Source organism: Agelaius phoeniceus, chromosome 5 (assembly GCF_051311805.1).
Source record: "Agelaius phoeniceus isolate bAgePho1 chromosome 5, bAgePho1.hap1, whole genome shotgun sequence".
NCBI classification, from domain to species: Eukaryota; Metazoa; Chordata; class Aves; order Passeriformes; family Icteridae; genus Agelaius; species Agelaius phoeniceus.
Window position 1 is genome coordinate 64,658,585 of NC_135269.1, and position 21,603 is coordinate 64,680,187.

Consider the following 21,603-nt stretch of genomic DNA (forward strand, 5'->3'; position numbering starts at 1 on the left):
TTTAGTAAGCATTATCATTTTTATTGAGAAATAGAACCTTATCTTAAGGATAAAATAAGGATAAAATAAGATACTTGGGGGGGGGGAAAAAAAAGTTCAAAATTTTTCATTTTAATGTTCCACTTTGCTGAGGATGAAATATCCACTGCAGCTGTGTAGACTTTCCCAACAGTGCAGGGTAGGAAAGATGTCAGCCATTGCTGCCATGTGTGCTATTCAGTTGAGAGAAGTTTACTTCATAAATTAAACTATTCCGACAGCTAAATTATCGCATAAAGCCTAATAGTCCTACTTTAAAGGATCTGCTCTGGAAATAAATGTTTATTGGAAATATATTTTGCTTGGGGATGACAGGATGAAGTTTTGAAAAATCTGAGTTTTCCTGGTTTAACTTCTCTTTTAGCAAAGCAAGTGTTCAAAATACAGCTAAAGTCAAAGGAGATCTGCAGTGTATTCAAAGACAGGCCTTCATAAATAATAGCATTTAACCATGAACCTGATTAATATTTGTTTACAAAAGGGTTTATGGAGTTTTTCAAGAAGTCTTTTAAATGGGAATCAGGTTACTTCTTTATGGTGACCTTCTATTTCTGAAACTTTATCACAAGATAAACGTAACAAGAGGTGCCATTCTGGGATGTTGCACTCAGCCTGTAAGAAATGTGTACTTCATGATGGTGCTTAAAAACATGTAGAGCTTCCAGCAATACATCCTGGTTTCCTAACTGAAATATTTGTCAGACCTTACCAGAACAACTGATTCACTTAGATTTTCATATGAGAAAGGACTGTCATGTTCTCTGCCCTTTCCCTCTACTCCTCTTGTAAATGTTAAATTTGGTCATTGAAAAGTCAACATATCACATCCCTTCCCAAACAATGCCACAATGAATTATGACTTGGAAAAAAAATTATATGCTATACATAGCTACATTTAACTGTATATAAAACTATATACTTAAAATATGCTAGGAGGGTGATACCTATGACAAGATTTATTCTTTTTTAACAAGTGGAGGTAAACTGTACATGTGTGAAGAGCCTGATTTTGTGTGAAGCACTTTCACACAGGGTAGCCTAAGGGACTGGAAATCGATGTCATGTGGAGCAGCAGAAGTGATGGTTTACAGTCTCATCACCTCCAGTGGAATCCAGCCCCTTTGTTTTGTGATTTTGGCCACTAATCCTGTGAGGTGCCTGGACAGATGTGTGCCTAGCACTGATTACCCTGTTAGCAGCCATCCTCCACAGACAAGAACATCAGTACAAGCAAAGTGTTCTAGTGCCTGGGATTTCCCTGTATGGCAGAAATCACTTCTCAGCTTTTTATGACACATTAGTCTTTAAAGATCTAAGAGATGTTTTCTTTTTCTCCGTGGTAAAACTACTCATGCAATGGAAAGAAGTGCTCTAAAAGGTACTTACACTGTGCCTTCTGTCTCTTCAGTTTTGTTTTCCTGTACTATAGTAACAGGATATCTGGAAGTTTGGAAGGTTAAGGCACCTGTGAACTAAAGAAGGCTATTGCAGTCTGTAAAGCAGATCATCTTTTAATGGCATTTCTCTGTAATTATTGTGATGCTTAGAACGAGCATGTCACACATAACAGTTCAAACTCAAATGAGAATAATCCTTTAACAGTATCCTATTCCTTCATACTTTCTCTATATAAGCTTATAAATACCATATAAAGGTACAGTTAATTATATGGAAAGAAAAGTAGCCCCAGGTGATTTTTAACTTAAAAAGCCATTTGCTGTAATGTTTCACTTAAAAACCACAGCTCAGAATCTTGACTGACGTAAACTGACACAGGTCTGCTGCCTTCGATGAAATTAGACTAATTTATGCCACATCTACTACTACTGAAATCAATGTTTCACCCTGATTTTTTACATTAGATAAACACACCATGTTTAGTAGCATTGATAAACACACCATGTTTAGTAGCATTGATCCTTCAGTTAGTGTGTTTTTTCAAAGCCATTCTTTCAGGAAAAAAATGCTCTTCCATCACTATATATATGCACAATAGACACAGAGAGACAAACTGATAGATGCATAAATGTGTCAGAACAAGATGTCCATTACTTAGGAAATGCACTCTGCACCTCTTTCTAATATGAAGAAAAGAAGGGATAAAAAAGAGTGGAAAGTATATTTCAGCAAAATTTTATGAGCTGAACCAAAGATTTTTAAAATACACAGAGTCCGGAAAAAGCAAATATGTTACAGGTGGTAGCATTATATAACTTCATATGCAATAACTTAATGTTTTATGTACATCATAAATCTAAACTGAATTTAAACCTTCTTTATTGATTGAGAAATAACCTGCAAGTAAAGTAATCCCAGATCTTTTAAGTTCATACAGTTAAAAATGAGTTTTAATCTGTTGGACAATGACAAGAAATTTGGAATTAGGAGACAATAAAAGAAGCTGGTTTAGTTCTTCAGACAGCACTTAGTGATTTACCTCTGCTGAAGAAACCCTAATGTATTCCTGCTGAGGATCTGGCAACCAATTTTGCAAAGCTCTTGCAATGCCTGTCTGAGCATTTAAAAAAAAAAAAAAGGTACTATAGGGCATTCAGTACACCTCCACCTGTGTGTAAGGGTTAAGTAAATGGAAAATCCTGTTCTTACTGAAACAGGACTGTTCCCTGCTGGTTCACTCAAACTACCCCAAAGGGAGCCCCGGGGAAAGGGAGCAGGGCTCCTTCCCCCTGCTCAGGCATGCATAGGCAGGTGCATTCTGCATCCTGTTGTGATTTTCTAGGGGGTTTAATGCACCTCTGTGTCTCCCTGCAGTTGGATTTGTTCCTTTCCAGCACAGATCTGACTTGTTTAATTTTGCAACCGTTAAGTACAACACTCCTACACATCCAGCCCTGTTTCCTCAGAAGTCAGTGGGTGCAAAACACAGCTTTACTAATCACTTTCTTGCTTTGTCTGGTAATTGGTTTCTTGTATTATATTGCATTATGAGGACAGAATGCCACATATTGCCTCACCCCAGATCCCTGAAGTTTGTGTAGGTGTCTGTGTTAGGTCATCTCTCCTAGACTCATGCACATAAAATGGATGATATCAAGCTTTACATTTGGCTGCCCTCAGGTATTTTCTGCATATCCACACACTATGTTCTCTCTAAATATGTTCTTTCCTGCTTCCTCATGGCTTACGTGCTTAAAGCCTATTGAAACATTAACTTTATTCTTCCCTCTAAATACTGTGGTTATTCAGCTTACACATCTGGAATGGATTTAAGTGAAGATTAGTCTGCTTTACTCCTCAGAATGCGGTGTAATTCACAACATATTAGGTTGTATACATTTGTGCACATCATTTTTAATCAGATGCACAGCATGCCGTTCATATCCTTTTAGCTTTTTATTATTACTTCTGATACTGTACTTCATCAGACTCAATTAAACCTGTCTAGTTCCATCACCAGAAATTATTTTCTTCAGGTATGGAATGGGGCTGTGATACACTGCTTCATACCAAAGACATATTCAAGAGATATAACAATTCATATTCCCATTACTTTATGACTGTCACACAAAGTAATTTATTTCCTTTCCCCAGTAATAAAATTGTACCATGTTCCAGCCTCCTGCAGCCTACTCCAATTGCTTCCAGAGTCTCCTCTATCGCTTGCCACTCTTTTCTTTAAATTTCACTTCTCCACCCTCTCCAGTTTGGCACACACACTGATTTCCTCTTCTGTGGATTCAGGCAGGTGGGTTACATTCAGAGCTCAGATAAACAAGCAGTCATGCTAGAGAGTAGGTACATTCCCTGACTATTCCCCTAATCAGTTCACATTTACCTTTCTAAGTGCTTGAAAAATAAATAAGCAGATGGTGAAATCAGTTCATTTTCCACAAGTGCTGTGGCAGAAAAGAAATCTTCAGGAAGTATTTTAGTTGTCAATTTTTAACTCATAATCAACTGCTTGTCTCTGCCTATACTATTACCTTCTTTACTATGCTGGGGAGGTATAAACTCTCCATGATACGGAAGCAATGGCCCTTTGACACGTCCAGTGCTGCTGTCTGACATGAGAACATAAACCATCTGGCTCTCACAGATGCAGTGTGCAGGGGTGCAGGGGTTAAGATTGTATCCCCCTCATTCAGGGTGTCTCTAATAGCTGCTGTCAATCAAGCACCCTCCTCTTCCTCATCTCGCACAGAAGAAGCACATTTGAAATTCCTTGCTGGGTAGTATGGGAGAGGAAGGAACAGGCTCTAGCTGAGAGAAAGGACAGATTATTTTTCACTGCAGATCTAATGAATTCATTTATTCATCTGATTTTCACCCTTTCAAGGGACAGAACCCAGGCTGACTGTTATATCTGTCAAAGCCCAGGAAGAGGTGGGTACACTGCATCCTGCCTGCCTCACTTTCTCTCTACATGTGCAGACCTGACCTGAGAAAGCAGTAAACCCTCCTGCACAACTACTCAGAGGACACAGAAACTTGTGCCACTGGAAGGGCAGGTGAAGATGATTTCACTCATATTTAAAGTATGAAAAAGAAAACAAAAGCCAATAGTGTCCAAGGAAATTCAGAAAAACACACTCCTGATTTCGCTCATTTGCAAAGATGAAACCAAGGGTCATGAGAATGATTCAGGCTAAAGGAGACTTACAAACTTACTGCATAAATGAAAAATAAAAACAAAAAACAAACCAACCCCCCCTCCCAAAAAAATTAGATTTTGTTTGCAATTAGGGACTGCTAAAAAGAAGCTAAAACAAGACTTCTCTTTCACTCCAGGGCCAAACACATCACTGATTCAAGACTTTAAAAACTCAGAATGTTAAACCAAGGTTAGATCTGGCCTCTCATCTCTGATCATCCTTTCTATAAATCCTTGATAAAGTGTGTGTTAGTTTTATGGTACAGCAATAAAACAGCCAAATGTAGAAGTAAATGACCTCATAGGAGCTATCTCTGTGCAGATAGATTCCCTTGGCAGATAGCCAAGGATTGATTGACACACATCTTACGGAACTAGAGTTAATTAATATGTCTACCAATTCCCAAATGGATCTCAGGAAGCAGAGAATCTGTTTAATGCAGTAAGCAATGACATACTGTGTGTGGTCAAGAGACAATCACTAATTGCCAAGAATGCATTGTAATAAAGCATTAAAGAATATGAACAAAACCCTTTCTGCTCTGCAGCTCCCTTATCCCTTCAAAACCTTGTTCTTAAGACATTTTAAAGATTTATGTTTCAAATATCAAAAGACATTCTCATCGGGAAAAATAGTTCCCAGACTATGAAGTCAACACTCAAAGGCTCTGTTAATTTTTCTGTGTGAAGAAATAGTCACCATTCATTCAACAATGATGTCTTTATTTTCAAGGAAATCTGCAAACCTGAATTGCAAAGGCATAAGGTAACTTGAAAGAGCTGGTTTTTTGAAGATCACAGAAGCTACAAGTAACACAATTATGGATTCACTAGTAAAACATATCCATAAATGCTGAAAGCACATCAGGAGTCTGACTGCTTAACTGAAACAGTCCATTGAGCAATACTCATGTAAGCCAGACAGAAAACACAGTAAAGGAGACTAATTTATATTACATACTCAACAGAAAAATAAGAAATAGGCTGCTCTAGAGAGAAAAAGTATTGAAGACATTCTAGTCAAATCTTCAACCCGGAAAACCAGCCTAGTCCCATGGCTTCCTTTGAGTGATTCTGCTTTTTACCAGGGAAGATCCCACTTATCTGTTTAGTTATGATGATCACTGAGAAAATGGTACAAGAGCTACTGCAAGAATTCTGCAATACTGAACAAAAATCAGCAAGAGATTAAAGAAATGGGCAAAAAGAGAGTGATTTAATTTTTCACAAAAAACTAAGGAAACCAAACCTAGGTGACATATGAAAAACTGCCAGTATGTTAGGACAAACCTGAGAAGGGGGATTTATGAAGGTGTGACACTGTTTTAATTCTCAGCTGGGAGAAAGCTGAGGTGGTGTCAGACTGTACTGACTGGGAGGAAACTAAAAACAGTGCTGGGCCCAGAATAAACATAGTGGCTGAACTACCCCTCTTATACCTGGTATTTGTATCAATTACAAAAAACTAGTGCTTTTTAACTTCATGGACCAGGTAGAATGGGCTTACTTATACTTCTTTAAGCCCCTAGGGGAAGAGATGCTGTGCAGGGCAGAAATGTTAGAGATACTGCTGTGATTTATCAATCAGCACACCAGCACCTGACTCAGGAGCAGGTCTTACCAGATCTGCTTCCCAAGCCACAGAAACTAGTGAGAATGCATTTTGGCAGGAAGAGATCATGACTAAACACCAATAAAGATTAAAAAGAGCAAAAAGCAAAACACTGTTTTTAAGATAGTTTACCTCAGGATGGCTTCCCACTTCAATATAGGTGCAGACTGGATGAAAAGCCCCTGTTCCACAAGCATACAGGTGGGTTTGGTTGTAAGCCTTAAGGACCTTGATGAAATTAGCACATTCTCTCTGCAAAGAAAAGGAAAAAAAAAATTATTCATAGAGTTAATTCAGTGATTCTGGCTAATGGGAGCTCTTCTGTGTTAGAGATATATATATATGGCTGAATGAACAGATTTGTAAAGTGTGATCATTTCATGCTGTTCATAAGATTGTTTACTGCTAAGCATTTAATAAATAGCCTGATTTAATTTCTCATTTAAATATCTTTGGTTGCTATTTAATAAAGCATCCAACCTCAAAGAAAAGATTACAGAAAAAAAATCTTAGTTTTTGTTTCAGACATGCTTCATCTTTGTAATTTATGCTATTGCTGTGTTTGTAAGACAAAACCCATTTATAGAAATGTGTCAGAATGAAATAATGAAGAAAAATGGACCAACTGTTTGCTTGTATTCAATTAAGTAACAATCAGAAGAAAAATGGGCCAGATGGAAGGACTTGATGAAAACCAAGTCATTGATATAGCATTTTTAACAATCATATGAATGCTGCCTCACCCCCACTGCCTGTATCTATGGGCCAGTCTTACACATATGAATACATATGTTAAACTTCCATACAATCATTTATAACCCCTAGAATACAAGCTTTGCAAGACCTGGACTTTACACTTTATTCCTAAGTAAATTATCCATCATGAGTTATTTTAGTTCTCAGCAAATAAAAGCTCAATAGCAACACTAACAGTCCCTAGTACAAACATTACCTGTTAACAAAACTGTCAATATTAATGCCTAATGTTATTAAAATGGATAGTCAAGGTGACAAATTTTTCCATTTGTTTTTTATTTCAACCTGGTCTGATACAGAAAAGAAATATGTCAATGCCTGCAAGTCAGTCTACTGACACAATTGAAGAAAACTGACTTGAAACAGAAGGAAAACGAGAGCAATGAAATTAAGTATTTCCAGTAAAGTCTGTGTTGAAGATAAGGAAAATTTTCTCTGTGTATTTGATGACTTTTGATACACTGCTCAACTCCACCTTTCCAAGTAGAGGAGGGCCCATGGAAATACCACCTGAGCTACTGCACGCACAGAAATCTCCTTGACTGGCATCCTCCCTCTCTGTAACTCACTTGCTAATTAAACCAGCTACTCCCAAACACAAAATAAAGGCTCTGCCAGGGAAATGCATGTGCAGTTTGAGGCATGCCTTAGGCCTCCACAGGGAGAAGCAATGAACTTACACAGATGAAACACTGATTCCCTGCCTCACACAAAGGACTGCGCCGGAATGACATTGCTCTTACAATTTTATTGTATATTTGCATAACAGATAATGGCAATGTATTAAAAAGAGCACCCAGAGAAAAGCATCCAGGATCTTACTGCAGCCCTGACTTACTGCTGTCATCTTTTCAACAGAGATGGAAGAGAAAACATAGAGATAGTTAAGGTAATCCAACAGGAAATTGAAAGAAATAGAGATCGATGTTACTCTTAATTCTTTCCATTCTGACCTTTCTTAATGAAAACACACAGAATTTCTGGTCCATTCTTATTCTTCCCACACACAAGTACAAGCATGAGCATACATTTATTATATTTATGTTTATGCACAGACTGCTTTCCACTGTCATATGGTAGAGTACTATGCAAATACTGGGTATAAATCATAAAAAAATATGTTTATATGTTTTTATTAATGCTGTTATTATTTGCTGTTTTAAGTAAAAGAAATATGGAAAACCCATGAAAGTGTATTAAAAATCCAATGTCTTCAACAGTAAAATGGAAAAACACCCCAAATTCAGGTAACATTAACAAAATTGAAATAGATCCTTTCTTGAATTCTGACATTCTGTGTTTCAAATGGAGCATCTGACTTTGACTCCATATAATTTAAAACTGAGCAATGCTGTGTATGCATTATTAAATAAATCAGAAATTTCTCACTTAAAAGTTGTATCTGGCCTGATATAAACACAACACTGCTTCTCTAGAACAGTCCTTTGCCTCATCAGGTTTAATGCATCATGATTTTAAAAATGTCTTTATGGTCCACTACTACCCTTTACTAAAGCTGTTAAAATTACCTACCTGAAGAACATGAAGTGTTAGAGGCTGGTGGCCACAGAAAAAATGCAGTGAGTAGATGGGCTGGACCTAGAGCCAGTGTGAATGAATTGTGCTGATTTCAGAGGAATTACTCTGATTTACAGCAACACACCACCTGTGACTGTATATGCACTCAGAATCACATAATCACAGAATATTCTGAGTTGGAAGGGACCCACAAGGATCATCAAGTCCAGCTCCTCAGTGAATGGCCCACAAGGGGACTGAACACATAGTCTTGGTGCTATTAACACCATCCTGCAGCCCACTGAGGCTGTTCAGCTTATCTGTAACACACAGCAAGAAGGTATTAGATGGCTAATGCTGTAAAGGTGGGATGGAAAAACCCTACTTAGATTAGGGGCAGCAGTCTTCTTTGATTTCTGCAGATGAAATTAAGAAAAAGTTCTATCACCACCTCCACTGAATTATTCCAGATCAGCCTGTGGGAGAAGGTAATTAACCCTATCATAGCCATATTTGAACCTCCAGTGTTCAGGATTGATAGTAGTGTAAATGAGTAAATATCAGTCAAGTGACTTCAAATTTACAACGTATTTCCAAAAGCAGATTTAGCTTATTCATCCTTCTTTTCAAGCCCTCCTAATTCTTTGTACAGTGTGTTTTCTACCTTAGATGTCTGAGAAATACACAACCTAGTTAAACAATGGGGAAGGTAAATACCTACAGCAATAAACCTTTGACTATGACGAATAAATTCATATAAAATTTAAAGTTCCTAGTCCAGTTCAGACTGCTCTTGTAGCTCCCCTCTGTTTTATAGCTGCATAAAGGAACCATTAAGGTCTATTCAGTAAATTCTCATACACCTCTCTACCAGATTAGGTTTCTTTATATATTTTACATGGTAGTAAAAAAAATAAATAAAGGGGGGTATTAAACTACAATAAATGACATCAAAGTAAAGTTACAGCTCTGATTTAAGCCCTTGTCAACTCAGGAAGTTCAAAGTGAAGTTTCTGCCCTGCCTGGGAGACGGTGCTATTCTCCCTGGAACAATAGCAAGAGGCACATTGATTTCCATCTCAGACTCCCTCCTCTGTCTGTCTGTGCCCAAGCACAGCTGCACAGGTACACCATTGTGTGCAGAAATGTCGTACCTGGTCCTTTGATTTTCTGAACTTAGCATGAGTTTGCTTGGGTGAATATTGGGTTTTCCTGGTTTAAGTGACTCTGGAACAAAAAAGCTTCCCACAAACCTGTAATAAACCAACTTTAACAGCTTTGAATGACTTGCAGAGACTCTAAATCTCAGCACATGGGTATGACAAAGAAGGGATCAGGGAAAGCGTGTGTGCACTGAATGCAGTTTGGGGCTGCCACCATGTGAGACTGGGGTGACTGACTCCCATTGCCATTCCCATTCAGTTTCCCCATTCCTGCCCTCACAGGACGACTTCAGTGGCATTCAGGCCCCATTGCTTGTGAAACCTGGCAGGCAGCTCTGCTGGTCCCGACACTGGTGGCTACGTCAACTCCACTACAAAGCAGCTCCCCAGACCCCTTGGCTGGAGGCCTGGAATGCCTTGGGTGTCTCCAGCCGGGCTTGCCCCACTTGGCATCAGTGTCTCCCCCTGCCAGACCCCCAGGCTAGCTCTGTATTGATGGTGGGGAGGTCTGTGCCAGCAGGATGAGGCATTGCACTGCAGGACTGCAGAGTCTAAGGCACTGGAAGGGAGACAAAGGCAACAAAAGGCATGTAGTGTCTCACAAAATACAGCAGACAGGAGAAAATACAAAATACAGCAGACAGCAGACAGGAGAAAGCATCCACCAGAGGAAGAGGAGGTAACCCAGAGGCAGAAGCTGAGAGGAAAAAATTCTCAGGGAAGTTCAACACTGTGCCATGTGTGAGTCCAGCTACCCAGTGCTTTTGTATCCATTTTTATTTTCCCCAAGAAAGGGATGTTGTTCAAAGGGAATATATTCCATACCCTTTGCATATTGTTTTTTGTCAAGTAAAACAGATGAAGAAAGAAAACCAGACTTTAAATATTCTTTTCCACGTGGAAATAAGTTTTTTTTCAAACCTGAGAGTAGGGTGTTGTGGGAGTTTAAATACTTTTAGCCTAATAATGTGAATACAAATTAATGAAAGGTTTGAAAAGTTCTTTTTAGGCGGGAAAGTATTACTTGTAGGAGTTATGAAAATAAATGTTAAAGAAGAGGAGCACTGGGATCATCACAGTGAATCATTATAAATTCTTGCTCCTAATAATCTTGTTCGTTATAGTGAGTAGCTTAATATTAGGAAACCTTTCTTGTCTATATGAAGCTAAACACTGGTTTATGCCCTAAAGGTTGAGTTTATATATACATACATAGAGCAGAAAGCATGAATGCTTGCATATGGCATAGAATGTTTGAAGTAGATATTCAAAGGGAAAATTAGGTACATCATGTGGGAGTTATTGGAGTCCTCAAAAATACCCATTCATTTATCTGCCTACCCCTGGAGAGGATTAATCTTCATTTATATTTCAATAAACGCTCTAAGGTTTCCACAAGAGCTGTAGGTTCTGCCTTTGGCCTTGTACAGAAATGCTTCTATCTTAAAATCCAAGAAACTAAATTCCTACATCACATCTGAGACCTTCTAGCACAGCCTGCAAGGTCTTCCTCTCTTTTCTGACACAGAGAACTTCTTTAGATAGCTACTTTTTCATGTATAAGACTGGATCTGCTGGATCTGTGTCTGCAAACAGTTGTGATGGCATGATTGCCAACAACCTACAAAGGATAGCCAAGGAAATGGTGACATGTGCAGTAGCTGAAGCAGGCACCACAAACCTCAGACACAATCCAGTTTGTTTCTTTGTTTGAAGGAATGTCGACCATAACCTTCACCAAAGCAGCTCCCACAGGTTTCCTGGGGTTAGTTTGGTGCATAAATGCACCAGGGTATCCAGCTGGAGCCATTCCACCTTGCATCTTGGAGTTAAAGGTACCTTGGGCCACCTGAGGGAGCATGCCCCAGAAGTTCACTGGGCATTCCTGAGTGAGAAAAAGGACTGAACTTCAGGTACCATAAACCTTTTTACAGTTCCTCTAGACTAGACTGAGGAAGTTGTGGGGTTCAGATCCTCAGTTCCATGCTGATGATTTATTGAAATGAAAGTGGCTAAAAGAGTTTGCATCATACTATGGTAACATAGTGCAGCCACAGCGCTACCTCAGCTGCAAATTCTCCTGTGCTAAAGTCTTACTTGTAAAACAAGTTAAGAAATTATTAGATTGTCAATTTTATTCAGAGTGTGAACTAAAGTCAAAGAGGTCCAGTGTGTCTCGACAGGTATGGGAACTCAAAATTTAAATTCCAAATTCTCTAGCAGCTATAAGGGCAGAGGGCCTGTCTTGAGGAGGAGATAAAGTGTTAATTAGGTGTTCCAGAAAGGCACCCACTATATGAAGATCAATGTATCTGACTTACAAAGCAAACATGCAGATTTATTTTTTAAGAGTTTTCTGATATTTATATATCAAGTTGATAGAAGGGCTTATGCAGAGAGAGATTAGCCTGAAAAAATAAATTACAAAGAAAATGTCTGCAACCAAAAGAATAAGAGCCAAATGCAGAAAGATTGAAAAACAAACAGTAAAGATATGTAACACTGATTAGGCTGTGTTATGCAGACTTTTCCTGGACAGTTACAAAAATAAAGTCCATCCATCTGTCAAAACATCTGCTCCGCGTATGAAAATTAAAACAGAATTTAGATGGGTTTTATGAGTTTCCAGTAATTATCTCTCCTCCAGAAGCCTGGAAGTTACGTCCTTCGATCTGGATTACTAATGCAGCAAAGAGTTTTTAATGACATCTTTTTAAGTTGAAAGATAAGTCCCTGTGACTAACTAATATTCAGATTTTTCTCCTTATTTTAAGAAAGAGGTTTCATTTCTTTAAACCAATAGTGATGTCCATACTGCTTCTCAGATATTGCAGCAAATGCAAATGGCCAGATTATGCAGGGCAATAAGTAGTAGGCTAAATGATCCTTTACAGTATCATTAGCTTCAACAGTTTTCTGCTGATTTAATCCAGATAAGCATCAGACCCAGTAATACATTCTTCCTTTATATCAGTCTTCCCACATAGCCAAGTGATTAAAATATTATAAGATTTTGTCTGAACTGGATGGACGAGAGGATTTAGAACTATCATCTAACAGCTGGACAAGCAAAATAAATACATGTTTTGTCTTAAATCAAAATGGATGGACAGCTTTCATATAGAGTCCCATGCATGAGGTTAATTATTATGTTTACTTTTTTCTTCCTTCTTTTGTCCCATTAGTTGAATTTTCAAGTGATGAGGTCAGGGATATCCATGGAGAATAAGTAATCCCTGATATTACTGCTGTCATTCAAATCCATCACACTGCTGAAAGATGTTCTGGACTTATCAGGGAGCTTTTTTAACTTCTCTCTTTTGCTGGTGGGCTACTGCTGACTGCCATCACTTCAGTCAGTACTGGCAGATATTTTTTTCAGCATGGAGCAGCATTGTTTCAAGGAAAATATTTCTGAAGTGTTAGCGCAATAAATATACGTGTGATAGCCATGTGCACAGATGATGGATTCTCAGCTAGACCTGGGAAACACTTCAGCATGTCAGCAAGCATGGGCGAGGAGGCCTCTTCACTCTGCCTCGTGTGTGCTTTCACAGCTCCTCTTGTTTGGGTGCAAGATTTTATAAAATTCAGGACCATTATTTTAAAATTACTGCTGTGTCCCTCTTTTTATTACAGTAACATTTGGAAAAATACTGGTCCAAGTGCACAGTTAGCTTAAACAGGCCCAGAATCGGCAGCAAACAAAGCAAATTATTGGAGTCCTGTTAAAAGGAAATGGTCTTTTAAAATTTTATTTTATTGGAGTAAGATGGTTAGCAACAGTGCTGCAAAGCTATTGTGGTAATGCTGGCAGGAACAGGAAAGTCCCCAAGTACTGGGAGCTGAGTGCAGGCTCTAATGGGTGGGGAAATCCTGTCTGGCACCTGTACTCCATGAGATAACCTTCCAGCTGAACCTGTATAGGCAGGTGCAGGATTTTAGAGTGGGGGAGGACAGCTGGCATGAAAACGTTTGCAAACTGTGATTTATGACTGTGTACCCCTTGCAGCTGGGATCAATACCATCATCTACATGCCCTTTTTGTCATTATTGCTCCTTGCAATTAGCAGGATCAATGTTTTATAGTCCTACCCTCTGAAAAAGCTTGTCTGCAGTGCTGAGTGAAGCAAGTTGAGCAGCTGAAGTATTTGGGTCTGTGTTACAGAAAGGGGTCTCTATTCACTTACTTCTGCTTAGTTACATCCCCCATTTTTTAAAGCCTTACAAGCAGTGTCCATTTCATCACACACAGGCACACACACACAAATCCAATACAAACTAAGATTGTACCTAATTTTTCAAAGCTGACAGATCCCTGGATTCAGTAGCCCTTATGCAAGGCTGTGATCTACAGGACTTTTTATGGTCCTGTGATTTGGGGGATCTGACTCCTTTGAAGATATCATAAATGACTCTACTCTTAGGCATGGCAACCACTGCCAGCATTGCACAGGAACCATTGATTAGTTTCATACCTAAATTTTCCTCTGGCTGAGAAGATATGCCCTGAGAAACTTCAGACTGATGAGTGCTGATAAGACATTTTTGGTTGCATAGTTCAGATGTATACTGTGTACAGATATTTACTGCGCTTCCAGTTATCTTTCCAAGTAAGTTATGCCTGTTATCTGTCTGATTTTTTGATATGACAAGAGTTCTTGAGAATATTTAAAGTGTATAATTTACTCAAGTTGCAGGATGTCTGCATGAATTTAAACCATTAAAGCATCAAGACAAGAAATGAGAAGTGAAGAAAACAGATGATTAAAAAAAGCCAGCCAAAAAAAAAAAAAAAAAAAAAAGAAAATTAAGGCAGATATATCCTGATTCCTTTCAAGCCACAAAACTGCAAATTAGCCATATTAGCAAACAGTTGTACTGTCAGCACACTTGCACAGCAGATGGAAAGCTTCTCTGGTTCTGCCTTTGTGTCTGTGAGGGCAAAACACAAAATGTCTCCCTGCCTCTCTACCTACCCACCTGGAAATCTGGGTCACCACTGGTATTTGGTCATTTGGCCCAGGGTTTACCAGCAAAGCCAAGCATGGAGGTAGCTGAGCTGGGTGGGATATTCCCTAGGGTCCATCCTGAAAACAATCTTAATCCAGCAGCCATTAAAAGAAGTCATTAGAAGCCATGCTTTGTAGATGCCTCCCTTGACACATCAGACCTCTAAACCTTTGTCATTAGCACTAACCATTTGACCCACGGATCTTTGGAAGTAAAATTTTTACAACTTTTTCTGCATTCAGTATGTTCAAACTACAAGACATGGATCAAGCCCTGAAATTTTTGTTCAGAAGATGCATATAATAAATTTTCCAGACCTGTGAACAGCTAGAGGGATGCCAAGAAAAGGCTTCAGCACAAAATACCTGATTTAATGACTATGTCATATTTTTTTACATCTGGTTAATGCATAGTTAACAAGACAACCCAAAGTCTTCTATGGATGCAGTCCAGCAAATAAGTGGGTTTTTGGGTTTTGCAGGCACAGAATGACTGTTGCACATGAAACCTTTCCATAAGTTCTAGCAAGCATCCTTTATTTTGAATTGTTATATTTTTCAGCAGTATGCACTTCCTGCAGAAAAAAAAAAATTTAAGAAACAGAAGATTATTTTAGAAATAAATCAAAATATTGGGAAGCTTTGAGGTCAAGCAGAAGCCAGTTCTTTTCTGACCATAACTTTAAAAAATCTCTTTTGTTCTATAGAGTAAACTTGCCCCACAATATGAGCACAGATTTATTAGCAAAGAAATGAACATTAATGTTGGGTTTCAGCTCAGGCAGTCTCACCAAGCCCAGCAGCAATTTAAGTTGCAACCACAGCCTAGATCTAAGGAGTCTCTCTCATCTCTCTCTTCCATCTGGGTGGAGTAATCACCTGTCTCCTGCAGAAATCAGATTACACCCCTCCTTTCCGAATTGGATCAACACCTGCTAATTGGGTGGAGTATTTCAGACAAACAGCTTGCCAAGCCTGTTACAGGCACGTAAGGGACTGAGGCTCCAGATCAGTCAGCTTGCCTTTTCTTTTTTTCTTTATTTTTTTTTTCTTCAGCACAGTATAGACACATCCTCTAATGACTTCCACTCACAGCCACCTCAGATAAGCACACTCCAAACCTGGGCGTTGAAAGGGAAGGTAAAGCCATGAAGTGTTGAAATGAAGCAAAAGGCTGTGGCATCTCCATGGGGCAGTTGCTTAGCAGTGTGTATGACTGTAACTAAATACACTGTGTAAGCTACTCTAGGAGGTTACACGTGTCTTACTGAGGGAAGCTGGAAATTTCTGTGGGGATATTAAACTGCTTTGACACCACAGAGTGATGCTGAACCAGAGAAACCTTAAGTGACAGAAGCTTAAAATTCCCACTCAGTAAAAACCTGGCACCCAAGTGAAATGTGAATTTGTTCAATGGCTTTGGTGGGTTTTTTGTTATCTTTTTGTTGGTTGGATATTTTTCTCTGTCTATATATATATATTTATGATGCATGTATAGTAACCTAAAGTTTTTGGAAAATGTTAATCCGAAAGGAATTACCTAAAGGAATAAGAGATTATTTGATTATTTAAAACAACAGAGATTCCACCATTCAGTCAGAGGAAGAATAAACAAACAAAAAAAAAAAAAAAAAAGAAGAAAAAAATAGTGTATTATTTTCTAGGTTATTTTAAGAACTTTCCCTTTAGTTCTCTGAGTTATTACAAAAGAAAAAAGACAGTACTTTAACTTGTGTGCAGCAGGGAGAAATTTAGTAGACCTAATTTTGGTATAAGTAAGCAAGAGAACTACAGAAAAAAATTAGCTGTGGCCTAAATTAATTGTACTATAATGACCACATCTTGAGTGCAGAGGAACTGTGATATGCGTTTTTTCAGAGCAAACCTATCCTTAATTTTTAAATTAACTTTCATTGAAACACTACATATTTAAAAAGAAAATAGGCATGAAGCAAATTTAAGAGAAAATAGTGACTGGCACCAAAGAAAAGGCTTTTCTTAAACTTCATGAGCTTTAGACTGAAGCCCTGAAACAACAGGGACAGAACATATCTATAATTTCTACCAGTCATCTAGTTAATGTGTTTTTCTGGAAAGAAATGTATGAGGAGTAAATTTACTCTGTCCATCTTGGCATGCAGTAAATCATAACATGGAATTACCCAACAACATTTTGAAATAGCAAGAGCTGGAAACTCAGCCATAAATAATTCTCAGACTTTGCCAAGGCCAAATGAGGGCTCATGGGGAACACATATTGATAGAAAATTAAACCCCACAACTTTGGGAAGATTTTTTTCCTTTATTTCTCCTTTACTTTCCCTCTTCTAACTCTGTATTTTGAAAGCAACAAAGAAAACATTTCTGCAAGACTGAAATAAATCTGCTGAATATTAAATTTCCCTCAGAAGCAAATTTCTATAGTCACACCTATAAGAGAAAAATGAACCCAAAATTGGAAAATTAGCTTTCTCCTTGATCTATATCAATTTTTTCCCCATACTGAAAGACTTAAACGACTTCCCATGATACATAAATGGGTAAAATATGAAAATATGAACAACTGCCAACTTAATTCTTCCTCTGTACAAGGACACAAGTTATTACCTTACAGTACTGATTTTCCTTGGTCAGTTCATAGAAAGAAATATATGCAAATGCCTAATGAACACAAGCTGTAGGATCAACATCTGAAATGCCCCATAAATGAGGCTTTATGCTGGTGTGTTGTGGGGGTCCATCCAAGAACTGGAGCTGGCACAGCTGCCAGTTCCTGGGGGGTACAGGTCTGTTTGAGAGCTCCACAGGACTTTGAAAGATTCCAATGTCCTTAACTCCTTTTTCACCAACCCAGTTCACCTCTGAGTGAAGTGGTTGTAGGTTTTGAGGGGCTTTTTCCCCCATCTTTCTCTTTTGTCTGTAGTCTGTGCACAGCTGTTTTCCAAAGCAGCACTATTACAGCTGCACACTGCTTACAAATGTCTCACTGTCTCATCTCCCAAATGGTAAGGAATTATTTGGTAGGAAATTGTGTCCACATTAGAGAATCTTGTGTCCACAAGAAGAAGGGGTGAGCAGCCCTCAAACTGAAAAACCCAGCGTACTAACTGGGACAGTTGGGAGTAAGAAGCAATATGATTCAGCACTATTTATCTTACACGTCACAAAAAACCACTTTTCTTCTTGTAGTAGGTTGTACTGAGAATAAATTCTGTCCCCAAACTCATTTGAGACCTGTTGTTTAGGATTTTTACTAATTTCCCCCCTCTTCCCAGGGGACATTCACCTTTCTCTTTTCCCCAGGCTGGAAGGGCATCCTGGGTCTTTAGGCTTTGGTAAAGAATTTTACTGCTGTGCTGGAGAGGAAGCCAGAAAGGAAAAAGGGATGGCAATGGAGGTTGGTGGGAGAAAAGCTGGAAATCTGGCTGTAGATGTCCTTCAAAGGAAGAACCCTGACAGAATGAACTTCTCTTTGGGACACCCAAAGGGCCAAAGGTAATTTGACTGGAAAAATTGTGCCTGTCAGATGAATTTAGAAACATGCTTTCTAGATCCAGCCAGAACTGTGTATTTAATTTTCAGATTCCCTCTTCAGATCTTTGTTTACAATAACAGATGAAAAGAATTACATTTACTTTCTGCCTCTATGTTCTTCTATTTTCCCTAAGGCAACAACAGTAATAAAATGAGTTAAGGGGACTTGTGTTCAATTATAGCCAACTATGTTTTTCCCAAAATATCACCAGATATGGCTGAGGGACACTTGTTGAGTTACTTTTTACTTTCTTTTGGTTTTTTTTCTTTCCAAATGAAATCATTGCACACTGATGGATCCATAAGCCTAAAGATCAATCCTCTGCCTTCCTATATTTTAGGAAGGGGACAGAAAACTTTTAGGAAACCATAAACTAAGATCACATATGAACATTTTGGCTTTAAGTATTACTATAACAAATGAGATGGTGCAGTAAATTACAGTCATGTGATTGTATTTGCATGAACAATAAATTGAATAATCAAGTGCTAGCTACACTTTAATGCAAAGAAGCATGCACAGAAAATGCCTATGTCATATAATATGTGTAAAGAGCCTTTAAAGCTTTGTCACTGGAAGTAGGTTTCTGATCAAAAGTGATTCCAAATTGCTGTCAAGAGAACTGTTAAGTATAAAAAAGTTAAGCACAGTTGGAATCAGGTGAGAGATAATAACTAGGTAAAATTTAATTCCAATTAAAGAGCCCAGGTAGATGCCTATCTCCTTTTATTATTATAATCCAGTCAGCGCTTACCCACATGCAAATGTTCTGGTGCACTTCAGCTGTGTACACAGAAGTGTAACTCTTTCTGGCCCTGGATGGAGTAACTCTCTGTTCATGTGACAGAGCAGATGTAGAAACTTGCTGGTACCAAGGGAAAGCCCTTGGCACTCTTTGTATCTGTTTGTACATCAATGTGCATTTCTCACCAGAAACATCCAGGGAGAAGCTGATGCCTCACAGTGTGCAAAGTGTGTGTCTGTCATTGTGCAGCTTGTCCTATGTGACTTTGTTAAAGCACCTACTGAAATTTTATACATTTATGCATGTCAAGGCCAGAAGAGACAGTTTCAACAATTTAATTTGACCTGGAATCTTTAAAAGTGGCTATATAAATTGGATAGTCAAATTGCACTTAAAGTAACATCCTAAGGTGCCCTTCAGAAACACATTTTTTAAGCTTTCAGGTAATAGAAACCTATTGTACCCTTTAATAGGAATTACTCTGATTAATTGTGTAACTTGTGAACTACTGCTACAGTGCAAATCTAATGCAGAGATTTATTGACTAAACAGCCAAAGCAGCCAAAAGTTTCAAAGCAATGACAAATTAACAGTTTAAGGACTAAATGAGGTTTCTAGTCAGGAACTTTTCCTTGCTCTAAGCCTACCTGCAAAACTAACTAGTGTTTCTGATAACTTTTGGAAACCACCAAGCTCTGCTTTGCTGGTTTATGCTATCTCAGGAATGTCAAAATAGAATTGTAGCCACTTTTTTTTTTCTTTTTCTGTTAGTTACCTGTTATTTATCCCACATTTAATGTGGTTGCCATGTGTATTTGTAGGTGACTGTTGTATTTTTAAATGAAATAGAGGCTCACCAGTAAGGAATATGACTAGCAGCATGACTGTTCTGTAAGTTCAGTATAAAAGCTGAGAATTATTCTGTAGAGACTTTGTCTTCTTTGATCATTACCAAGGTCTGGCCAGGAATCATGAGAAATATTCACAGGACTAACAGAAACCAGAATAGATCAAATAAGACACTGAAGTCCAGAATAGCAAGAAATCCTCACAGAATTACTCATTTCATTGAATTACGTAAGCAAATATCCTATTTATTATTTATAGCCTTTAATTTTTCATGAACAATGTTACTTTGGTGCTTGTGATACTCTATACTGAGGAAATGGAAATATATTGTAATACTAAGTAGTTACATGGGTCAGTAATTATGATTTTATTGGGAAAAAATCTATATTTTAGCAGTTAACCTTTTTTCAGAGAAGTCCTGCTTTAATAAGTATTGCATAGCTGGGGGGGGGAGAGTTTTTTAGCAACTCTTCTCAGCTTACTCATATGGAAAAAAGTCCAAAGCACACTTTAAAAGTTTTATCTACCTAAGCAGTGAGTAAAGCTTAAGTAATTAACATATTCTAAGCTCTTTAAAAACAGAAATTAAAATGACTGTTTAAGTAACAGAGGGGCAGCAGGAGAGCAGGAATAGGCCCCATTGGCTGCTCCCCTCAAATCCCGCGTGGACCATCCTGAGCCACGAACCTGCTGTGCTGAGACGGGCGTGACTGACAGCATCAGGACCAGGAATCCCTCTGAAGGAGTGCAAACAACGCTGAATTACCTCTTCTAATTATGAGAGGAAATCTCAGAGGTCATGGCTGAGGTTAGCACTGGGGCAGGGCCGGGGCTGCGCTTGTGCTGCAGCTGCTGCAGCGCACCTGGCCCATTAGTGGGGGTTGCATTTTCAGCACTGACTTACACCCTGGAGATCAATAATTAAAAGGAGGTTTTATTTTAAAAAAGACCTCAATGCAGAAGTACAGGCTGTCATGTAGAAAGTTTTGAACCACCACAAGTGAAGAGTATATAATATCTTAGAAGTGGTACATGCTGAAAGCAGTATTATATCGAGCCTGGTTTATAAGTCATTTTATTTGTTCTCTTTTTCTCCTGTTCCCTCTAATGAGAGTTTGTTGAGTTATTTTTATGGCCTTTATATTTCACACTCCCAAGGTACTGACAATGGCTTTAAGAAATAAATAAGAGAGGAAAAATAAGATTTTTTAATTATCTGTAATTAGAGTTAAAGCAGTTGCATTAAAGATGTTGCTTGTAATGCACTGGTTTATGGAATGGTAGCTCTAAATATTTAAAGACAATGTTCTGATCACATCAAGATATGTATTCCCTCTGTATAGCCTCCTACATATTTATTTTATTTCTCACCTACTACTGTAGATAACCCTAAAATTAAAAAAAACCAAAAACAACACCCCCAAAATAAGCAAAACCACCCCAAACAACCTTACAGGATCTAACCTTACAGGATCTACTGCCAGGGTCACACACTATACTGCACAGTGGTGTGGGCTTCACCTACTCATGATCAGCAGGTGTAGCTGTCCTTGTATCACAGGAAGAACAAGAACCAAGGTGAATAAAAGTTACAGCATAAGCAGTCCTCTCAAGCTCGCCACAGTCAGATGGGGACCTCTCAGCTTACTCCAGATGTGTCTCTACAATTTTAAACAACTAAGCTGAATTAGAATCAGCTTAGTCAAATGTATAAAACATACTCTTCCTTACTATGGTGAGTTTCTAAAAATAATTATTTAAA

General features: G+C 38.4%; 1 protein-coding gene across 2 annotated transcripts in view; it reads right to left on the reverse strand.

Moving 5' to 3' along the window:
* Positions 1-21,603, reverse strand: part of SEMA3A (semaphorin 3A) — a 165,315-nt gene that overhangs the window by 92,015 nt on the left and 51,697 nt on the right. For both annotated transcript variants that reach the window (XM_077179195.1, XM_054631159.2), the window contains one exon: positions 6,396-6,515. In XM_077179195.1, coding sequence (XP_077035310.1) covers positions 6,396-6,515 — 120 coding nt within the window. The remainder of the gene's footprint in view (positions 1-6,395; positions 6,516-21,603) is intronic.